Source organism: Psammomys obesus, unplaced genomic scaffold, assembly GCF_907164565.1.
Source record: "Psammomys obesus unplaced genomic scaffold, mPsaObe1.curated_primary_1811, whole genome shotgun sequence".
Classification (NCBI taxonomy): domain Eukaryota; kingdom Metazoa; phylum Chordata; class Mammalia; order Rodentia; family Muridae; genus Psammomys; species Psammomys obesus.
Genome location: NW_026585685.1, coordinates 3,058,890 through 3,081,431, shown reverse-complemented (window position 1 = coordinate 3,081,431; position 22,542 = coordinate 3,058,890). Strand labels below are relative to the sequence as shown.

Below are 22,542 nucleotides of genomic sequence, written 5' to 3'. Positions count from 1 at the left end.
AACCAGATTTGGGGTCACACTTTTTTATTAACTTTTATGGGTTATTGTGCAGAGTGACAGATTTCATCGTGGCATCATTCTACTGAAAATGAATGGGGTCCCTACTTTGACAAAGCATTATATTTTGGTCTAGAGGAAGGGAAGGAAGAGGAGGGTTGCTAATATTCTCCAGGTGTTACATATCAGACACTGGCCTGCACAGCTTGCCCTCCCCACATATCCTAGAGGTCCTTATATTTGCAGGTGAGAAAGAAGGTTGAAAGCTTGGCTGGTAAACCGTATTTCAGACAATCTTTTAGAGCCCAGCCCTCTGCCCACTCTACCCAGAAGCATGATCTAAGCAGTTTGGCATTTCTGGGTGTGGAGGAGGGACCTGCACACAGCAACCTTGAGTGGGAGCCTGAGGCGGAGAATTCCTCAGGAGAAAGGTCATTTCATTCACTTGAGGTTTATACGGTTTGGTCCCGTGGGAAGCCTCTCCACCAGGCTGACCATTGAGAGCAACAGAAGAAGGTCCTCTCCTCAGGAAAGCCCTAACGGGCCAGGCTTGGGCTGCTGCAGCCGCACCTCGAGTAGCCACCTCCATTTGCTTCCAACCCAGTCTGCCTTTCCCTGCTGGACCTGGCCAGGGCAAGACACTCCCTTGGGTCTTGGGCATAGGGGCCTCAGCTGGCTTTTTCAGGCGAGAGGGCTAAGTCAGCCCAGCTCAGGTGGGATAAGAGATTGGCTGCACCCAGTCAGGCGGGTGGAGATCTGGGGCCCCTGGTCTGGCTCGGCTTCTCCCCACTTCCCCATACCTACCCTTTGGACTGTGGGCAGAGTACACGTATGATAGAACCCAGGGGGCCGAGGGAAAGAAAAGCAGACCTGTTTGTTCTCTATCCCACTGTCTGTGCTGTTTCAGTGGGAGATGGAGGGAGATGGAGGGCTGGTGTTCACGTTGTCACTGCACTGGGAGTTAAGATGAGCTCCCCAGAGGTTGACAGATAGTGAAAAGCTGCGGAATGAAACTAGAGCGTGACACTGAGTCCCTTTTAGCCCATCCTGTCCCATTTCTACCTACGTTCTCCAACTTGCTTCACCTATGAAATGCGTATCTCTGTTGGATTATTGTGGAGTGAGGTTTCCAAACACAGCAGAGATTCCTGAAGCCTGAGCCAGTGCAGGTAAGGCGGCTTTCTCAGAAAGCCCAATGACTTGTTCTCATCTAGATGAAATAAAGACACTTTTGTGTTAACTGCCAGGGACAAATGTAACATTCTCCCAGGCTTTTATCTTGAGAGTCGGATTCTTTTGACCCTGACCCAGCATTTGGATAAAAGCATTTGAGCATGCAGTTTGTCTGGCTTTGCCTGTCTTTCTGTTTCTCTGAGCATTCAGGCATGGCCAAGAGCATTTGCTGTGAATTTGTTTGTGTAGGACAGTGGTTTTCAAGCTCCCCAAGGCTGTGACCCTTTAATTCAGTTCCTCATGTTGTGCTGGCCCCCAACCATAAAATTATTTTTGTTGCTACTTCATAACTGTAATTTTGTTACTGTTCTGAATTGTGATGTAAATATCTGTATTTTCCAGTGGTCTTAGGATACCCCTTGTCAAAGTTATTCAGCCCCCCAAAGGTGATCCACAGGTTGAGAATTGCTGATGTAGGCATTTTCAAACCAACAACCTATGAAAACATCAAATGACAGACCTTCCCCCAGAGAAATAGTTATGACTTTCAGACCCCTGAACCACAGTGGCAAGTTTAGTTCAATTTGCGTTAAAAGTAATGTAGCCAGGAGCATGCCACTTCCATCGTAGGAGCCGGGAAAGGACATGTGGCCGCTGCTTTCAGGTGCTGCTGTGCCTCCGTGACAGACAAAGGAGTAGTCATTTAGCATGGTCACTCTTCCTTCAAATGGGGGCACAAGAAAATCTGATGTTAATGTCTCATTTTTTATGATGTTTACTCTATGCTTTAAATTTCCAGATCTCCTGGAATCCCAAAATTATGACCTGCTTAACCAAAGTTCATTTTCAAGTGGCCACAGACGAGAGCAACTACTTCACGGAGTGCAGGACACCCGCAAGGACGCAACAGTGACAGACACTGTCGCACCGGGAAAATGACCTGAACTCCGGTAAGGACGAGAAATGCCTGGGCCGGGCCTTAGGGGAGAGGTCATCTGACGGTTGCTTTTGTGAGCAGGTATTCTCGTCTCTGGATTCTGAACCCACCATCTGTCCTCATCTGGTAGAGTCAACAATACAGAGTAGGTGGCCAGGGACCACGTTCTTTTTGAATCGTTAATGCTACGCTTTGAAACCAGGAGGGACAGTTTTGGCCTAGCCTGCGCTTAGAGTCAGAAGATGTCTGGATGTATGCTGCTGCATTGAATGGGTGGTACACCCTAACTGGACGTCTCTGAACATGTAAGGAAATGAATTACATGACTCGTCGGTGTATGCACAAGTCCCTCTGTGTCGCTAAGGTTTGTTGAATGGAATGCCCTATCATGATGTTGGTAACAGGCTGGGGTCTCATTGGACAGACTGTACCTAATATCCAATGTTATTTGGGTTTCTTTTGGGTCCTCCATCACTGCCCTCCCCCCTTCCTAATGAACTATGAAGCATTTTACACATTACATATGCTATAAGCTTGGAAAATAAATTGAGACCCCAAGTTGTATCCTGTCTTCCTTTCTGTTGTGACTATTTTGGTTTTAAGTTCTCTCTACTTTTTGAGGAATGTTTTCGGTCTCGATTTGATTTTCTGGCAATCACATATGTTTCTATGAAAATCAAGTGAGTTGTGATAGAGGAGAAAGGGCAATGATCACCATAATAAAACGAACATTTGCTGATCACTTTATGTGGAGGAAAATTCTAAGTGAATGCATAGCAAAAGATGAAATCCTTAGGCCCTAAAACCTGGAGAGAAGCCAACCTTTTGAGTAAATCAAGTGAAAAACATTTGAGACAAGGAAAATAGAAGGGAACCGTCTTATCCTAAAAGGTGTATAGTCAGTTGTGTTTGGTAATTCATTTTACCTTGGTAATTGGTTTGAAACCGTTGACTTACTTGAGATGAGGGAAGCAGAGTTCTTGATGAAGAAAGTTGATGTTTTCTGCTTCTGCGCTCAGCTACCCTTCACTTGCATGGAATGTTTGCAGCACACAAATTCTTACCAGTTGCATGGACAGGGATCAGAGAAAGCAATTGACTCAGAGATACTCATCGTATAGATTAAAGATAAGCTATTTCCTTGGGCCATCGGCCCAGATGCTCACAGTTCATAAGTTCACAGCAAACTCTGCTGAAAAAAAAAATCTAAGCCACATGCAGATAGGAACCAAAAACTCTTTTTTCTTTCAGTCCTTACCAGGATGTAGAATGTTGAGTTTTGCGACAAACAATTATACTAAAGAGTGGAAACATCCTGATGAAGACATCAGGAGAGCAGTAGGTAAATCCTGCCAGAGGCAGGACCTGCTGGCAGCTGAGTGCCCAGGCAGGATTTCAGCTTTAGGAGAGAGGAGCCTATTCACTATTAGTGCTAGTATGCCATGCGGGCATCCTCTAGTTACACAGGCTCATGCTGCCGTGGAAAATCCAAATTATAGCTGACTTTTGGCTTTACTGTCTAAGTCAATGCCATAATGTGTTTCTGGGCTATGAGACCTCATACTATTTCAGGAAATAGGAAGATGCATTTTTTTTTTTCAGAGCTGAAGCTGGACATTTCAAACTCTCTTCCTCCTTTGCCTCTCTGCTCAGCTGCTCCATTTATAACTCACTCATTCTTGCTTTCCTTAATATGTATGCAACAAAGCATAGGAGCCTATTAAATATAGACTATTAAAAAGGCTATACCTTTTAAATGAGTGGGTGAATGGAGGAGAGCACCAAATGTACTCAACACCAAAGTACTGACTACTAACTGACTGTGCATGATTGCATAGAAGGACTGTTAGGAGCTGATGGCATTCCCAGGGTTATCACTCTGACCTGTAGTTATCTCCAAAGAGTTCAGATTGTTAAAATAACCGCATTGATTCCAAAGCCTCTTCCTCTTAATCCAGCCTGCAAATATTTCTGTCTGCTAGGAGGTTGTGGTCATCCCATTCCCAGATGGTGTGACACTTCCATGCCCTTCCCAGGCTGCTGCTATGTCCCTTAGAAAGGAAGGTTATGTTTCTGGAGGACTTCTCTCACTTGAGGGAAAACATCTTCCTACACTGCAGATATCCTTCTCAAGCTGAAGAGGATCTGCGGTCCTGTTTCTCTAGTAACCGGCAATCCTAAGCCAATCCCAACAGCTGAAACCATGCTGCCAAAAGCTTTTTGGTTAAGATTTACTTCCAGTAAACATTAGGTTTACTTTTGTGTATTCTTAATAGGGATAATAGCCACGGAGGTCAGTTTATACCATGCTTACAAAGCTGTCAAGATTTACCGATTGCCTACCCAAATTTGGGTAGAGTAGAAAAGAGTAAGCCGGTCTTTCCTCTAAGGTTGCTATCAGACCTATATGTGAGAAACCCGTACCAATAAAGGTGAGATGACGTGTGGTCAGCACAGAAGACAGTAACGGCTCCTCACGGGGTGACAAACATGAAGACTGGAAAGGTCAGAATTCCTTCTAGAAAAAAAAAAAACAAGCTCTTGCAAGTTCTGAGATGACATTTCATCAAGAAATACTGAAAGGGAGTCTTTGTCCCAGATAATATGCTGTGTCTTACTCTTCCTTTTCAAACGAATAGAAGACCTTGTGTTTTTCATTAGCCCACATTTCTAGTTTCATCTGAGTTGATTACGAGCTCAGAATGGGAAGATAAATGGGTTCAAGCAATAAAAAGAGTTCCTGGAAATTGCGTCCATCTTCGGACATGCTCTGAGAGAAAAAGAATGCAATGTTCTGGTCCTTAATGTAAATCCTTTTAAGTATAAAATGTAGTTGTAGCTATGACCCTTCAGAGTGTTTGTGTAATCCTGAGAGGTTGGTTGAGCCCTCTATGTCTCGCTGTATTAAGGACAATAACCAGACGTAACTTCTAATCTGCTGTCGGGATTATCGGTGATAACATATGTAAGGCACTAAGCATCGTGCTCTGGGCTAAAGAACAAAATGCTCAACCATATCAGTTTGGAGGGCTTTAGACTACTCACTGACCAGCACTGTCCAGGCAGAGCCAGCTGGACTCCCAGGGACCCTAGTACAGGGACATCAGAGCTTCCTGGGCTGAGAAACAGACCATGTTCACAACCCACTCCTTGAAAGTTTAGCATCAGAGACTTTGTGGGACAATCACCTCCCCAAGAGTTTGCCTGAGCTGTGACTGGGCTTGGGTGGATGGAACACAGCTCAACCTGCTTGGTTTTATAAGTGGAGAAAATGATATTGAGGTCTTGCATTATAAACTGAATTGTCCACCCCCAAAATCGTGTTTTCGAAGGCAAGGCCCTTTTAGGTGATAATTAAAGTTAAATAAAGTCCTAACGTCAGGACCTTAATTTGACAGGACAGGTATCCTTTCAGAAGGGAATCATCTATCTACTGTTGTAGATCATCTATCTATCTATCTATCTATCTATCTATCTATCTATCTATCTACCATGTGCAAGCAAACTGAGAAGCCAGGAAAAGAGCCCTCAGAAGGAACCAACAGAGTTGGCAACTTGACATTGGATTAAACCATGGGAAGGCAGGCTTTTGTTGCTTAGGCCGTACAGACTGTGGCACTCTGTTCTGTTATGAATGTAAACATCTTTAAAAACTAATGTATTAAAAACTCAGTCCCCAACGCAGCTATATTCAGAGGTGGGGCTTTGAGAGGTGACTGGATTATGAGGGGACTAACCTCACCTTGGCCCACAGATGAGATCATAATTACATGAACTATTAGAAGGCTGGAAAGTAGTTCACCAGAGGGAGGGGCTCTGAAGGATAGTTTGGAATCCTGGTCCCTCCCTCTTTCTCTGTGATCCCTGATTGCAGTGAGGCAAGCAGCTGCCTCTGCTACAAGATGCTGATGCCATGGTGTTCTTCCCCCCTAACTCCGGCCCCAGGCAATGGAGGCAGCAGATCTTAAACCGAAACCACTGATATTGGGAGCTCAAGTAAAATCCCCTCTTTTAAGTTGTTTCTCTCAAATATCTGTTATGGCAACAGAAGCTACCTAGTAAGGCATGAGGCACCTAATGTGCCCTGTAAGCTTTCCTACCTGTAAGCTGAGCAATGACAGCTGCTATGGTTGACCAGTTGTTCACATAATGACTCAATAAATAAGATCTGCTTTGTGATTGGCAAAGTACCAAGTGCTGGAATACAAAGATAAGTCAATGTCTTGTCTCTTAAAGCCTGTATTTAATGGAAGGATGACTATGCAATGTATTATCATTTCAATGAGAAGTACTGTGACCGTGGGTGGGCACCCAATGGGAACAAAGGTGACTGAGACACTTTCAGTCACCTAGACAATTACATAGATAGTGATGGTACTCATCCATGTTGGGACTTCATGAAAAGGACAAGTTTAGAGGGGAAAAGGGAATGGGTTCAGGCTTTATTGTGTTGAATTTGAAGTTCTCAGCTAGCATGCAAGTGGGTCAAAGGCCAAGGTCAAAGACCAAAGATCCATGTTAGAGAGTCATAGTGGAGGTCATTAACACACAGGTGGTCATTGCTGGGCATGGATGAGAGTGCCTGGAAACATGTAGAGAGCTGAGAGACACAGTGACATGCTCATCATGGAAAGGAAAGGGGCGGAAGGCAGAACTGGAGCCAGGCAAAACCAAACACTAAAGGACCAGGGTAGGGTTATCCAGATAGCCTCAATCTTTTCAAAACATGAGTTTAATGCCCATTAGCTTATTGCTATTCCAGAAAAGGACTGCCCCAATTTCAAAAACAAAACCATACAGGGTCTTCTCCATGTTAACAGATTTCAAAAATAAATTAGAACACTTAGCAACTAAAACTACCAAGCACAATGTTATTTCCAGACAATTCAAAAGGCACTTGGGGATCATTTATCTCAGTGCCTCAGGGCATCATGAACTTTAATTATCACTGCCCTGGTCAACTATGGGAGTGCTGATGAATGGAGAGTTAATTGACCATTGGATAAAGCAATTTTAACTCAGAATGGGACAGCTCACTAGCGGGAACAGAGAGGGGGCATTCAGTTCCCAGCTCACCCTAGGCAGCCAGCAGACCCATTCAGAGACCTAAACAATCTACATCAGAAAAATGAAAAGCCTTTTATCTATCTTTCAGCCTCTTTCCTCGCTTACAGCTGGTGAATATATGAGGTTTGCCAGTTGATGGGATGTTCATAGAGCTAAGTGACACAAACAGAGCATCCTATTCCAGAAATGATGGTGATGCCCACACATTTGGTGATGCCCACACATTTCAAGGAGTTCTCGTAGCCATCCAAAGGCTTGAGTCTGAGTTCACAGAAGTTCTAGGTTTGGGGGACTGAATTGAATAATCATATGGCCTTCCTGGGCTCTGATTAGAAAGCCACTCCCTGCTGGTGAACTCACCATCAGAATCAAAGACAGTAAGTAAACTTGAGTAGAGGTATCAGGCTGTCCCCCAGACTCCCAGAATTCCTTGACCCGAGATGGTCTAGCAAAGAACAAGAGCTGTTTGTTCCTCCACGGTTAAAAGAAATCAGCATGGGAATCACACCCCTTCTGTCCCTGCTGAGGGGGACTGCTGAGTTTAGAAAGGCATTCACTGAAATGCACCACTCCTGCTGAGGACAGAATATAGAAAAAGATGCTAGAGAAAGGAAAAGAGGTCACTGGGTGTGGGCACCACTGCTCCCTGCCCCCTTGAGCTGTCTGTATGGGAGGGGGTAGTTGTGATGTAGTTCTCATTAGAACCACCTGGGGCTGGAGCTATTCATCATCGTCATCATCATCATCATCGCTGTCATCATTATCCTCATCATCAGAATTATCATCCTCATCCTCGTCATCATTGTCATTATCACCATCATCATCATCTTCTTCATTGTCATCATCTTCAGTGTTGATCTTCCCAGAAAGCACATCCTCAATCCAGTCTTCCAGCTCCTCCGCTGTGGGCAGATCATCATCGTCTGGGATCTCCATCCAGACGCTATCAGCCTGCAGTGAGGGGCAGGATGAGCCAATGAGTAAATGGATGGAGGTTGAGGGTTGATATCACAGTGTTCTGGGTAGCTGTGTTGAGTGGGCCTCTGAGATTCTCACACCTACCAGGAATGTCTACAGATAGACAGATGGAAAGGCCAAGCTGCAGAACCATCTTATGCAGTATTCTGTTTCAACACAGTAAAGGAAATATGTATTCTACCCAAGAGAATACGAATGTGCACACACTCACTTAATTATTAATTAATTAATTAATTATTCAGATTTTAAAAGTGGCTCACAAAAGTCAAGAAATGTAGAGATTGCTGAGACGCTGTGGACCCTCTCTCTTAGTTCCTTCTCCTCATCTCGTTGAATCTGCCCACTTCTGTCTTGTTATGTATCAGATGTGTGGACTCAGTTTAAATTTCTTCCCATTCTCTCAGTTCACGTTAATAGCCCTTCCCACCCTAGATTCATCAGTGTTAAAACTTCTGTCAGGAGTGGGGGAGGGGCTTCTCTTATGTCATCAGGGTCTCCTGACTCTAGGGTGGGTGGCTGCTAGCATGGGCTTCTGGATGTCAACCTCTTTATCTCCCTTGAGCAAAGGTAGCTCTAGGCATGAGTTGCCTGGCCTTATTCTTTAGCATGGGGAGTGAGTACAAGGAAATATTCTTGGGTGGAAAGTTCTAGGTCAATGAGTCAGGTTGGACTAGCTCCACAAGCAAGGAAATGCGCTCCTAGAGAAGACTGGGACTGGCTCTTGAGCTGTACTGCAAGAGTTTGGAAAAGAACCAAGAGTTCCTCTTGCTGCTGTGGACTCCTGAGTGATTTTATAGTCGGGGCTGCATAGCAACCAATAGGGCAACTGAGACCACCTGACCCGGCCTCGGGAAGGGGGAATTACTCACATCAGTTACATTCACCACCCCAATCTGTGGTTTGAACAGGTCAATCTTGAAAGTCTTCTCCCAGTAAGCAACAAGCTGCAGCAACAAAAAGGCCAGGTTAGACAGTGGGCGGAGGGCTCTCCCTGTGGCTAGATTCACCTGCTAGCCTACCACGGTAACTGGATCAAGATTGGTTGAGTGCTTTTAAAACAACTGTGGACACTTAGGAAACGGAAGGCTGGCTCCGGCATTAAAGCGCTTTAAGCATTAAATAAAAGATACTATAGTACTAGCTGTGTCAACATAGAACATAAATGCTTCTGCAGCTCCCAGGAAGACTATCACAAAGATGGCCAATGCCAATTCCCAAATTACAACTTGTTGGTAGTTTGTGGGTAATGAAAGAGCCATTTCTCTCCATCTCCCTTTCAATGTTCCATTCTTAAAAGCTCTTATCTTGTGTCACTCTGCCACATGAGATGGCTGGGAAAACACTGATATGTTGTAACTTGGTATAAAATGCAAACACAAGCCAGGTTTCTTCAGCCCAGCATGAGCTCCATCTGGCTGGGGCGGGCTAATGGAGTTCGAGAAGCTAAGAAGATTTTTCAGGGGCAGGAGTCTCCTTGGTAAATGGAGGGCCTGAAAAGGACTGGGATGTTCATGGATCTGGAAATTAGAAATACCTGGAAATTGCTTTGCAAGAACCAAGGTAGATGCAGGACTGACCAAAGGAATGGCAGATCATTTCAAAGTCTGAATAATGAAATAGTTCAGGGAAAGTGGGATATAGCCAGCAGAAAGCAAATCGACAGATTAGTCTTTTATGCTTATATGGCCATGGCTTTCTTATGCTTACCCAGAATTATGCCACTGGCCTCAATTACCAGGGAAGTCTCTGCCTTTTGTTCCCCCAATCTCTATGGGTATAGGGTTCATTGTAAAATTTCTCTGTCTCATCAGTTTCACAAGTCATAACCTAAACAACTCATAGGTACAGAATAACCAAACTTGTATAATTGCCAGCAGTTAGCCTTACCAGAAGCAATCAATGGACCAAGCTTTGACTTCACTATGATCATGGTGGGGCTTCCACATCTGCTAGGTTTACATCCTCAGGTGTTGCCCCTTCTCAGTGAGAAAGGGATTATAACGGTCTCTGTTTTTAGGGCTCTTGGGGGAATGAGCTACGAAGATCTTCAAACAAATCACTGTAACTCAGTACCTATGTGTTAGTCTTCAAGGCACGTGAAGAGACCCAGGTTACATACACCTCATGTGGTGTTGGAGATCCTGGTTCTTGGTGCAGCATTGAACTTGGCCAATAGAGAATGGTCATTACAGTACAGGATGTAGCGTCCTTTGTCATATCAGTATTATCATCACTGGGTTCATGCACAGCATGAATTCTGTGGACTTTGTTCAAAACTAAGAATTATCAAAACTTTCTTGGTAGTGTTCATTGACACAGACTAGCACTGGGGTGGTAAAGTTTTGTGCCTTCCACGGAGCTTGTGACAAACAAGCCTGGCATGGTCTCTGCCCTCAGACAGGCTGCTCCTCTGCAACTCTTCTCTAATAATTTAGGTTGCCTCTAGCGTCTCATGGTAGGTAGTGAGGTAGGTAGTGATGCAAAGGGCCCATGTTGTTGCTTAAAAAAGGAATGTTCCCAGCTCTCCTGGGTAGGCCTCTCCAAGAGGAGTCACCCCTTGGTGCCCCAAAAGTAAGGACAGTGGTAAGGCTGGTCACTACAAAGACCACAGGGAGCCAAGTTCAATGTTGTATTAAAAGTATATGCACCCACTCTGTATGCAGTGGGCCTCGGGGTTTCTTGAAGCACCTTCAGTTATTTCAGTTTGTTCCTAATGCTTGAAGGCTTTGTGCCAAACACAAATATGGCTGGTGAAGGTCCCCAGGGATGGGATCTTGGCCTTGGCCACTCACCAACGGAAAGTCATCTGGGTCAATCCACAAGATGCTCAAGTCAGGGTTGTCAGTGTTGTCCCGGGCAACCTGTTTCAGGATCTCCAGGAACTCATAGCCATCTGAATAGGGTTCAAGAAAGTTGAGTCACCCAGCATGTCACCACTCCTCCCGTGGAACACAAGAGCATGATTTTTCCACAAGACTTTCCTGGCCCTCTGGTACATAGCCTCAATTACAGAGTGAGTCTATAAAATGAGCCAGATGAAGAGCCGCAGACACAAAGGAGCTTATACAAAGAAAACGATGGCAATTTTAAACAAAGACATTGAAAGGCCGCATGGAAATGGCCTCCTTCTAAGTGAAGGTTCACCTTCATTTGTTCATTGTGAGATGAAAACTGAGTAGCCTTGGTGAGAAAGGTCAGTCCTGGGGTAGAGGACCCTCTCTGCTGTCCCCAGTGATTCTGTGTGTTACAAGCGTGTACCATTCCTGGATCCCTACGCCTGCTCTATGGACCAAGAGCAACCTGAAATTCCCAACACCTTCCAATTGGGTAGGCGTCCCTCTGCACCACAGTCCATTTCTTGCCTCCCCTTACTTGCCTTGGGTGCACCCAGCTTTCCCTGTACTCTGCCAGCAGCATTCTATGTCCCAGAGGGGAGTGATGAGTCATAGGAAAGCAGAGACAAGCCCTCCACACTTTGAGCCTGAGCCCTGCAGCATACAGTTTTTTTCCATAAGCAAAATTTTCGAAAAAACATTTGGTAAGCGATACTGTAAACCCTGAACACCCCCCTCCACACACACACACACACAAACACACACAGCTAGAGCAGAGACAAGTAGTCTGATCCTGGCAGATCCCTGACAACAAACACTCGTGTGTGTGTGTGTGTGTGTGTGTGTGTGTGTGTGTGTGAACATGTCCACACTTTTGTTGAATGATGAATCAGCATGAAGTATCTCCGGAAGTTCAGGGAATCCATAATAGAACTCATATTTCATTGAGCAATTAAATTAATGAAAGTGGAAAAATCAAGGAAGCCCTTAGCAAGCCTCCTAGCACTCATGTAGGACCTGCATAAGCCACCAACAGCCTTAGAGGAATGATTGAGGTGGCCAATCTGATGATGCCTTGCAGGTGGGAGGAGAGGACCGGTGGGGACCTGCTTGGAGCAAGAACCACAAAGCTAGCAGAACAGCAGACTTCAGCTGGCCAGATGCCAATGATCCCACTCAGCCATGGCTGGGTACCAGGGTGGCTGGGTGGGACCAGAGGACCATTTGTCAGAAGAGCCTCCACCATTTGGTAGCATACAGCTCAAGATAGAAAAACCTAAGTTTAGATCTAAACAATAGCTACGTGTCTCTGAGTTTGTGGTCTGAGGTTCACAGCCTCTGTGCAAACATGGGGGCTGTGCTTTAGAGCCCTCGTATTTGCTGTTTGGAGGATGGGCAAGAGAAAAGTATATTCTGTATCTGCCACAGGCTCAGTCAGGAGTTTCCCTCAGTCATCTGTGAGTCTTATGTATGAATGCAAGGGAGCTGAACACCTCCATTCAGCCTAGAAATTCATTTGATCCAATCCATCCATTGGATTCCTTGGTTCCTTCATGTGTCAGTGGGGTCCCTGGAGTTTCAGGAGGTTAGATACAGTATTAGATGCTCACAGGAAACTCCCTCACAAGAAAGAACACCAGGAGGTGGTGAATATCAGGAACACGTGGCTTCTGGTGCTTGTTCCGTGATAGCAGCTGCTGTGGCTATGAGATCCCTTCCTCAATGACTGCGTACAAGCCAGGTTTAACTGCTTTCAAAGCATTAGTTGCTAGGGCACTCCTGACTCAGGGCTTGCTGGCCTCTTCCTCCTTCAGTCCTCAGCCTTGAGTGGATTTATTTCAATGATTCCTTATCCATCTGGGGCTTGAGAAATGGCTCAGCGGTAAAAGAACACTGGCTGCTCTTCCAGAGGACCCAGCACCCACATGGCAGCTCACAACTGTAACTGCAGGTCCAGGGAATTGACCTCTAGAGCACCAGGCACACATTTATACAGATGAGGAAAAACCCACACACATAAAATAAAAAAACAAAACAGCTGAACAATGGCAACAGTCACCGGGGTCTTCCTGTCCGACCAGGAGGCAGGAGGAAAAGGCTTGTTTCACTCTTGCCACACATGGTCAGGACACAGCTGGAGTCCAGTGAGCCAATGGGCAAGGGTCAAGTGAATATTTTTTCTGTATCAATGACTGAAGTGGAAAATTCTGTTTTGTTTTGTTTTGTTTTTTGAAGACTCAGTTGAGTCATGTGATGGAGGCTGGCCTGTGAGAGAGCATGTTATGTTTTGTTGCAAGCTGTCTCGTGTGAGGGGTGTGACTTTGGTCAGCTGAGAACATCTGTGCGTTGATTCTGATGAGAGTAGGTATATAGAAGGCCACAGTCAGTGAGACATTGCTTTTTGGATCGACATTGCTGTGCCAGTCTTTGTGCTTTGACACTTGACTTCACAGGGAGAAATGTTCCAGAGAACTTCTTGGGCCAATCCAACTGAGTCTTGTGGCTTTCACTGACTTGTTCCGATCTGCTGAATTGTGCCGATTCATGTTGCTGTTTGATGTTGGCCTTTGGACTGGACTTCTGGTATCTGGACAACAAAGAGTAAACTCACCCCACTCTTTTTAGAAGGAACTACTTCTAAAAAGGTCTGCAATACCCTTTACCTAATAACCTTCTTTTCTCCCACACCTCTGGTCAATGGGTGAAAGGGAGGTAGAAGTATTGAAGAACCCTAAATAATAGGTTTGTTGGAGAATCTAAGCCTACAAAGGACCTAGCTGAGAGGCTTTCTCAGAGCATGACCGTCTGCCTTTCGGAAGGAATAACCCATCATCTGAAATAAGTAGGTAGAGAGCCATGTGCTAGTTAAAGACTTTCAAGCTCGAAGCTGCGCAGGATAGACACCAGAGGAACACCCACAGAGGTTCCCAAGTTTGGAGGAGACTCAATGCCCCCAGTAACCAAGCTGGTGGAGAGCCCCGAGCTGGTGAAAAGCCATTGCCTGAAACCTCTGTCTCTCCCTTTTATTTCTCAGGTAGACCCTCTGCCTCTCAAAAGTCTGACCCCAAAGCTGTAAATCCTAACAGCCACAAATCCCCCTTTCTACCATCTTCCTTGATGGACACAGAGCCTACCACATGCGACCCAGCCCTCCCCTTAAGAGCATTGGTACTGAGCACTTACGGGGTAGGATGTTTGCATTTCAAGTCTTTGCATCTTTGGAAGATTTTATTGCCTTTACTTTCCAGAGAGCTCAGAGGAGGTGACTTGCCCTTGTCATCCGTGAGTAACAAGCAGAGCCAGGAGTCTAACTCGGGTCTTCAATCTGTACATCCCAGCACCCACACCACCATCCTATCTTCCTTCCTCACTTCTGCACCTGAGACTTCCAAGCCCTCTGTGAAACTTTGTCCTCAGGGAGGCCCAGGCTAGGTGAGGAAGAAGATGCACAGTGTGGCCTTGATGTTGGGGGGATGTGGGAGGGATGAGGACTGCTTCTGACCTGCTGACAGAGAAATTAGAGCAAAGTTTCTAGCCTGACTCTGAACATGCTCCTGAGTGGTGCCATGCCCGTGGGGGCAATACGGTGATGCTTTACGGAAATCCAGAGTCTCTAAGATGTCCTAAAAAAAGAAGAAGTCTGTGAGAACCGTAGTTCCCTCCCAGGCCCTAGACTGCAGGTCTGAAAGTTCAGGACCCAGGGCTGAGGCGTGCCTGTCTTGGGCCAGGTTTCCCACGACAAGCAAGTGGCCTCTGGGAATCCCATCCTTGTGGGAAGAGAACCCGGTCATTATCCTTTCTTGCTTTTCTGGCAGAGGCTGGTGGGAATGAAGCCGTACCAGGCCCTGGGGGACCAGGTCTAGGTCACTCAGAGCCATCTAGGGAAAGGCCCTGTTTGCAGAGATGATTGTATCTCAGACCAAGCCATGGCCCGGGAGCCAACAGGTTTATCATGCTGCCCACTCTGCCGTTTCCTCCAAACCTCCTCCTGGTTGCTGGATCCTCAGTCTATGCAGACTGAAGGACCCCATTCCTGACTCCACGTTATGGGCAGCTGTGAATGGAAGGGTCTCTGCCTGTGATCCTACAATGGCATCCTGTCATTGTCCATGTGACAGGTGGGGCAGCTAGGCTAGTTAGAGGTCAGTGTCAGGCAGCTTGGAGGTTATCTTGAAGGATCTGCTCTTTCCCTTGGGCATGTTTGACTACTCTGAATGCTTCAGAACCAGAGCCAGGATGAGACACAAAGGTGAATAAAGCAGGTGGTGCCCTGGGGCCTTCTCTCCAAAAGGACCATTGCTCCTCAGTTGTATGGAATACTCCAAAAGCAGAATTCACTAGTCTTGGGCCTTGTGAGGAGTGGGAAGAAGCCACAAGGCTGGGCTCTCCCCCTTTCAAAGAATGTCTGCCCCAGGAAGACAGCCTCTTGGGATAAGAGACGCTGTGGGGTCCAGTGGCTTTGGAGATGAGATATGGCAGGTCCTGCCACGTCTTACCCAGCCTTCTTTCTCTGCTCTGCCTTCTCCTGCTCTCTGGATCCCAGAATTGGTACGAAAACAAGTCAAGCGACACATTTCCACAATGCAGAGACACACGGAGATAAAGGGATGGACTGCTGGGTTGAGAGTTCCAGTTGTATCACTTTCCGTTCATGAGAGCTGGGGGTGACATCTCACGTCATGGCGCTGTGCTGCCTCCTCTGTATACCGGGGAATATAGAATAACTGTCCTGATCTGCAGGGTTGGTATTTTTTGGGTGTCCGGGTAACAGTCAACACCAAGCAATAATCAAATAGTGAGGTCGATCTATCAAATTTAAATCTATAAAGCTCCAGGAAGCATTTAGTGTTCCTTTTTTGAGACAATGGGTCTCCAACCCATTTCCGCAAGGACCCCCAGGGCAGGAAGAGCTCAGGGGCAGCAGGGATTGAAGCATCCTTCCAGGGCCTGTTGCTGAATCTGTTCAGTGCTTGCACACAGCAGCCATCCTCGTGTTTCTAGCTTGTTAGTGTGAATATTCCCAATGCCCTTGGAGGGTTTCCATCCAGCGCACTCATGTAGAAATGCTGCTTGGCAAACCTTTCATCAGATACTGTAAAGAAGATGTCAGCCCAATGCAGACACATCTGGGAGCAGCAAGGGAGAATCTTTCATTTTCAAACCTGTCACATAGCTCTGCTCTAAGCGCGGCAGCTTAAGAAAAGGGGCAGGCAGAGAAGGCTGGGATTCAACAGGCAGCTAGAAAAATACGGAGGGTCTAGGAATGTCCTAATGTCCTTCCCAGCCGGGTCTGCCTGTAGGCACAGAGATGAGATCTCACAGCAAGAAAAGCCTACAGATCATGCTATAGAGCCCAGAGAGCAGACAAGGACTCCTGCCAGGGAGACCCTCCTGCTCTCACCCTTCTGCCAAGGGGAAACACAAACATTGTCTGGAAAGGTCAGAGCTGTAAGTAGTTTGGGGAAGGGGGTCAGGTCACTGTTGTACCCTAAGTTCACAGTCTGCAACAAGCAACATCAGGAGTCCCTAGGAGGATGACTTGTCATGAATGGGATGCTCACACTGCCAACTGATTGGCTCAGACTTGCTTCCTTGGCACGGTCTTTTGATCCACTAGCCCTTGTCCCTTTAAATGTTGTCCCTCGCCCTGAGGCAACCACTGCACAAGCTTCGAGCCTGCCACCAGCTGGGTCACTGTTGGGAAGGGTTATCATAGAGAGGACCACACCCAAGACGAGCCCTCAGAGGAGATAATTTCCCTTTTCTGCCATGCCTCTAACCCTGTGATCTTGTGCGTACCCCTGAACTGTCTGTGACTCTGCTGTCTTGTGGTTGAGGGTGGAGGGATGGAGAAGGGAGGCGCAATGAACGATCACCTGGCTGTCGTCGGCCTGCCTTGTGGTTAAGGGTGTGGGCTGGGAAGCCAGACAGCCCTCACTCCATTTCTCTGCTCCCCAGCCCGGTAACCTCCCTCAGCCTCAGGTGTAAAAATGAGAATCAAAATTAAACCTTCCTTGTCGAATTGTTCCTGCAGTAATAGTCATTATTGCCACTTAGCCCCCCTCCCGCCCCAGACAAGGTTTTTCTGTGTAGCATTGGTTGTCCTAGACTTGATTTGTAGGCTAGGCTGGCCTTGAACTCACACTGATCCACCTCCCTCTGCCTCCCAGAGTGCTGGGACTAAAGGAGTGCGCCACCATGCCCGGCTTGTCACTGTTACTTCTGTTGTATTTGGCTATAACAGGTCTGACTGCAGTGTTGACCTTGGCTTAGAGACCCTGAGCAATGTGGCCCAATTAGCCTTTAAGACTCACTTTTCTCATCCAACACCAAAATAATCAATAATTATCGCTGTATGCATCTCACAGAGTGGCCCCAGGATTAATGTCTCCTCACAGCTTCTCAACATGGAGGGGCATTCTCTAAGAAGTATCTGCTATCCTGGACTTTTCACCTTCCTCTTTCAGAAAGTGGGTGCAGCCTGGGTAGGCCATAAGCTTTCAGGTGACCTATTACAAGAGCAAGGGAATCCGAGCAACTGTCTGCAGGAATGCAGTCTCCAGGACCGCAGCCAGGCCTCGGGAGCTCAGGTTGCACAGGAGGAGGCCCAGTAGGTAAATAGTGCCTGACCACCAAGTTGAGGTGAGAGCCTCTTCCAGTTAGAACCCTGAATTGGAAGGCACTCTGGGCTAGCTGATGAAAGGCCTTGTTCCTGACCTCCCCTCCCAGGAGGGCTCTGTTCCCCAGGGACAAGCCCAAGCTTGGGATTTGGAGAAAGGGCAGAGTTCCAGGGCCCAGGGGTATTTGCACAGGGAGGAGGTGGAAGTAGTTTCAGAAGCCTGATTCATTACTACAGCAATCTCTGTCAAACAGGTTTCTGCAGTTTGGGGAGACCTCTTTGTTCCATTGTTCCAGAAGCCAGACCGGCCTCCCTGCAACCCTGGAAGGGGGCAGTGGGGCGGGCAGGAAGCCCCCTGGAGTCTTGCCAGCAGGCAGCTGCCAGCAGCTACTCTGATCACACAACACCGAGGATCCGAGGATCCGATGCTGCCTGATTTCGGCCTGTAAACCTTGGGAGCTGAGGGTAGTCAGAATCTGTAAAAAGCAGCTGACACTACAGTTATAAACAAAAACAAAAAACCTAGATCCCCCTGAGGAGCATGGAAGCTCTGCAAATCTGTGATGGGAAATCTGGCACAGCCATGGACACTTAAAAGACTAGCTATCAGATCATTCGGTTTTGATGCAATAGAATATTACTCTATCTTAAAAACAGGTAAGTACTGATAGATATTATATAGTGGGAATATATATATATATATATATATATATATATATATATATATATATATATATATGTATATATGTCAGTATGCTAAAGAAAAGATGCCAGATATTAAAGTCTATATATTACATGACTTCATATAAATGAAATATCCCAAACAGACAGACCAATAATAAGCAATTGGTGGTTGTCGTTCATGGAGAGGGTCAAGAATGGGAGTGACTATTGGTGAGAATTGTTGGTAAAGGTCTAGTGTGATATGGTGGTGACATCTGCACAGCCCTGTGAGTATAAACCCCACTCAGATGTTATCTTTAAAGAGTGACTGTTACAGTGTGTGGGTTGTCTTGATTTTAAACATTACATGATTTTAAAAAATCTAAGTACTCGCTCCCCAAACACTTGCTGGGCACCTGCCCTGTCAAGCCACCGTGAGGAATCAGACTTACACTGATGGCTGAGTCAATAGGGCCCTTCTTTAAAGTGCCCCTGTATTGTCTCAGATTGGGTTGAAACTTTTTGACTCTCTTTTTCCTAGTCAAAAGCTAAGATCTTTTTTTGTTGATGTTGGTTGGCTTGCTGGTTTGGGGTTTGAGGTTGTTTGTTTTTTATTTGCTTGTTTGTTTGGAGGCAGGGTAGGAGGTAGCGAAGGCTAGTTTGGATTTGACGAGTATCTGAGGATGACCTTGGATTTCCGATCCTTCTACCTCTATTGAGATCACAGGCCTGCACTACCACACCCAGTTTGTGTAGTGCCAGGGATGGAGCCCAGAGCTTCATGCATGCTGGGCCTGCACTCCCCAGTCCTGGGTGCAATCTCTGTTGGAGCTCATCTCTTGATAGCGCCCTACCCCAATGGCCAAGGTTCCGGACGACCACCGTATAAATCTGCATTTCCGGAGGCAGTGGTCCCCACACCTGATGGTCCACCATGACTTGTCCCAGAGCATAGCTCCAAAAATAAAACCACAGGTTTTGAAGATGTTGTCTGAACCAAGCCAAGGTGGCCATTCCTATCACGCCTGTCAGGCCCTGGAATCCGTTCCGACTCTTCACGGCAGCTAGACTTCCCTGACTGCATTCTCGATTGTTCCAGGCCTCCCCACACATCACATTCCTCCAAGCTGCACTTTCACCTTCCCTCCTTCCATCAGAAGGCTCTGCCTTGTGAATCACTGTCAGGGGAAACTAGCACTTTGCCTCTTGCAAAAGTCATTGTTCTCACCCCTCTCTCTCCGTTGGTGTTCCTAAGAGGGAAACCAGGGAACATTGTCCAAGTGCAAGAATACAGAAGTCACCCTTCCACTGGGAGACAGTCATTGGCACTCTAAAAGCAGGTTGCTTCCTCTACCCTGTCCTCACTTTTTGGTAGATGTCTCTCGTCCATTCCTATGCACAGATGATGTTTTACAGGGGGGAACACAGATGTTTATCATTATCTTAAGGTAGGATTGGTTTATGTAGGTTTGGTGATAAACTGACAAATAAACATTTAATGTGAACAGAAGCACACACACACACACATACACACACACACACACCCTCACCCTATAAGACTGGGATTATTTTTAGTGCTCTCCCTGTGTGCTCATTCCCAATTTGAGTAGTTAAACACAATGTCTCAACTTGGCCTTGAACTGCTGATGTTCTTGTCCCCAAAGCTGGGATTGCACGCCCAGCTGCGTGGCTTTCTTTGAGTTCTATTGTTTTCTTAGTTGAGTTGACCACTGAAGACACACTTATACCTGCCAGGTGCCCTTGAACTGGAACTGTGAGGGCTTGGAAAGGTGAGAAGCCGGTTCCTGCCAAGGGCTAAGCAGATTTGGTTCAGGGTGGGAAAGGGCGGGAACGGGGTGGGAAAGGTGTCCTACCTGGGTCACTTTTCTCCGCAAAGGCCACAATGTGGATCCCATTCAAGTCATCTTCCTGAAGGAGGAAAGAATCAAAGGCTCCTCTTAGGAGAAGAGAAACACAAATGGGTATCAGGGGCAACAACATGGAAGCTGGCAGGGAAGAGAGGACAGGGGCTGGAGGAAAGGCATGGAGAATGAATGGGCACTGAGGCACACGTGAGCAGGACAGGCACACACAAAGGAAATGCATGCGGATCAGATGGCTGGCAGCAGCACATGGAGCTTCGGTAAGGGACTCGGATCGATGGGTTTGTAAGACAGGACAACAGACAAGAGTCAGCAATAAACGTGTCTCACTCCTGTAGTCTGGTAAGTCCCGAGAGCAGCAGCAAAGGGAAAATAGGAAGAGCATGAGTCTGGCTGAGGCTCCAGGGGCAACCAAAGCTCTGGAAACAGTTGTAGCGACTGTGACCTTTTCGAGATAGTTGTGCAAATGTGAGTTTTGAGGTTCTCCACCAGGAGATATCACCCCAGGGATAGAACAGATTACAGGGATTCCTGAGCATGGCTGGCAGATCCTAAACACACCTAGGGCAGTAAGGAACCCTCAGCGCAACTAAGATTTGGGCCACTGGTGTTCACACAAGAAGTGAGGATTCAACCAATGCAGAACCCATGGAGGAAATCAGGTACTCCTTCTGATTCGCTGACTCTGAGCTCCAGGTCGTCTCCCTGGAGCCCTTTCTAATCTCAACTTCAGGCCAATAGCAATTCTTTTAAAAATGGTTTAAAGTTTTGTTTTGTTTTGTTTTGTTTAATGTGCATGAGTGTTTGTGTGTATGTCTTTGCAGCACATAAGTACACGGTGTCCAAAGAGGCCAAAGAGGGTGTTAGAGCCCCTGAAACTTGAGTTTCAGTCAGCTGGGTGTGGCCTGCTAGGAGCGCTGGGAATGGAACCCGGGTCTTCTGCAAGACCAGCAAGTATTCTTAACCACTGAACCATCCCCCCAGTCTCCAACAGACAGACACATTGCCATACATGTGAGAGGCTCCGAGAAGAGGTTGGAATCTGGGACTCTGGTGGTTTGGAGACATTGCTGGGGAGGGAGTGTCAGAGCAAGGAAAGCAAACCAAGAAGCATATCAGCTAGCAAAGAGCATTTCGTATTTGCACATCTGGGTGGGGAAGCCCATCTGCCTGTACCCCCTTCGCGCTGTTGTTACTGGAGAAGGAAGAGTGAGCAGCCTCTTCCTTTGGAAGAGCAAAGAAAGCAGCCTCCTTTGGAGCAGCCTCACGTATAGGAAATGTGACCCTCGGGGACTCCATGCTATGAGATGGAGAGACAAAGCCGAGTGGATGCTGATGATGATGGCTGCCACGGGAGAGGTGCTCACTGGGAACCTAGTGTCATGTCAGAGTCATCCTAGGGGGATGCGGGGCCCAACCCCCACTACCCCTGTTTCCATTTCGATTGATTTTAATGCTGCCGCAATCCTATCTAAATGCTAATTTTTCCCCTTTGTGTTTGGGCTGAACAAAAACCTCCAAAAGTTCTCAGATAGATTAAATAGAAAATATTATTATTAAAAACAAGAGAGTGGGCTCTGCGTCGGCCAGATTCCCTGGGGAATTGAATGCTACAGACGTGTGTGTGTGTGTGTGTGTGTGCACCAGGTTATTAGGAAAACCCGACAGTGACCAGAAAGAGAGTTCACTGCTGTACATTTGCTATTATCGCCAGACAGACTATCCCGATCAGGTCTCATTAGGCAGCCCCATGTCTCTGTCGCCTGTCATCAGCTGGAATTGGGCACCCATAACTCTGCGAAGCAGGCTTCATTTCTGCCTGCCCTTCTAGAATGCACTTGGAAATTGGTTTTCAAATTAAGAATCCATATTCATTTTCTGACAGGCTGTTCCAGGTAGGCCTGTCACTACTCTGGGCTGAGATGGGCCCTGGTAGAGTACTGTAACTTCGGGCCAGAGGGGCTTTGTGCAGGCATGTCAGGGATGCGAGGCATGAGCCGGTGTCAGGCAGCTGTGGAGACGAGGGGCCCTGCTAGGTGCTGGGAATTTTCCTCAATAAACTCGTGAAGCAAGAATCCATGTGCAAGCCCATGAGTCACCTGCTTGGTGAAAACCAGCATGCACAGGGAGGAAGCGTGTCAAGGGCCAGGCTGACGGCTTTCTCTGAGTCCAGAAGCCTAGGCTCTGCAGATCACACAACTGGCCTTTAGACAGTGCTGCATCAAATCCTCCCTCTTCTTCTTTTATTTCCCTTTCCTTTTCCTTCCTTCCTTTCTTCCTTCTTTCCTTTTACATTTAGGTTAGCTTACAAAGCAATAAGTTTCAATGTGGCGTAGACGTTCTCTTTATTTTATTTTATTTTATTTTATTTTATTTTATTTTATTTTATTT

The 22,542-nt window shown here is 46.7% G+C and overlaps 2 protein-coding genes across 3 annotated transcripts in view; one reads left to right on the top strand and one right to left on the bottom strand.

Annotated features, from left to right (window-relative positions):
- Vangl1 (VANGL planar cell polarity protein 1) overlaps nt 1–2,658 on the top strand; it is a 50,427-nt gene extending 47,769 nt beyond the window's left edge. Inside the window, exons 9-10 of one of the 2 annotated variants that reach the window (XM_055628510.1) lie at nt 1,970–2,120; nt 2,189–2,658. In XM_055628510.1, the coding sequence (XP_055484485.1) occupies nt 1,970–2,083 (114 nt within the window). In that variant the 3' untranslated portion in view covers nt 2,084–2,120; nt 2,189–2,658. Of the gene's footprint in view, nt 1–1,969 lie in introns of both variants that reach the window. The other variant, XM_055628500.1, reaches the window with a different exon arrangement.
- Nucleotides 2,659–6,349: 3,691 nt separating this feature from the next.
- The window catches only part of Casq2 (calsequestrin 2), a 61,051-nt gene continuing 44,858 nt past the window's right edge, over nt 6,350–22,542 (bottom strand). The window contains exons 8-11 of the mRNA XM_055628164.1: nt 20,143–20,197; nt 10,945–11,045; nt 9,022–9,096; nt 6,350–8,125 (exon numbers count right to left, since the gene is read on the bottom strand). Coding sequence (XP_055484139.1) covers nt 7,895–8,125; nt 9,022–9,096; nt 10,945–11,045; nt 20,143–20,197 — 462 coding nt within the window. The 3' untranslated portion in view covers nt 6,350–7,894. The remainder of the gene's footprint in view (nt 8,126–9,021; nt 9,097–10,944; nt 11,046–20,142; nt 20,198–22,542) is intronic.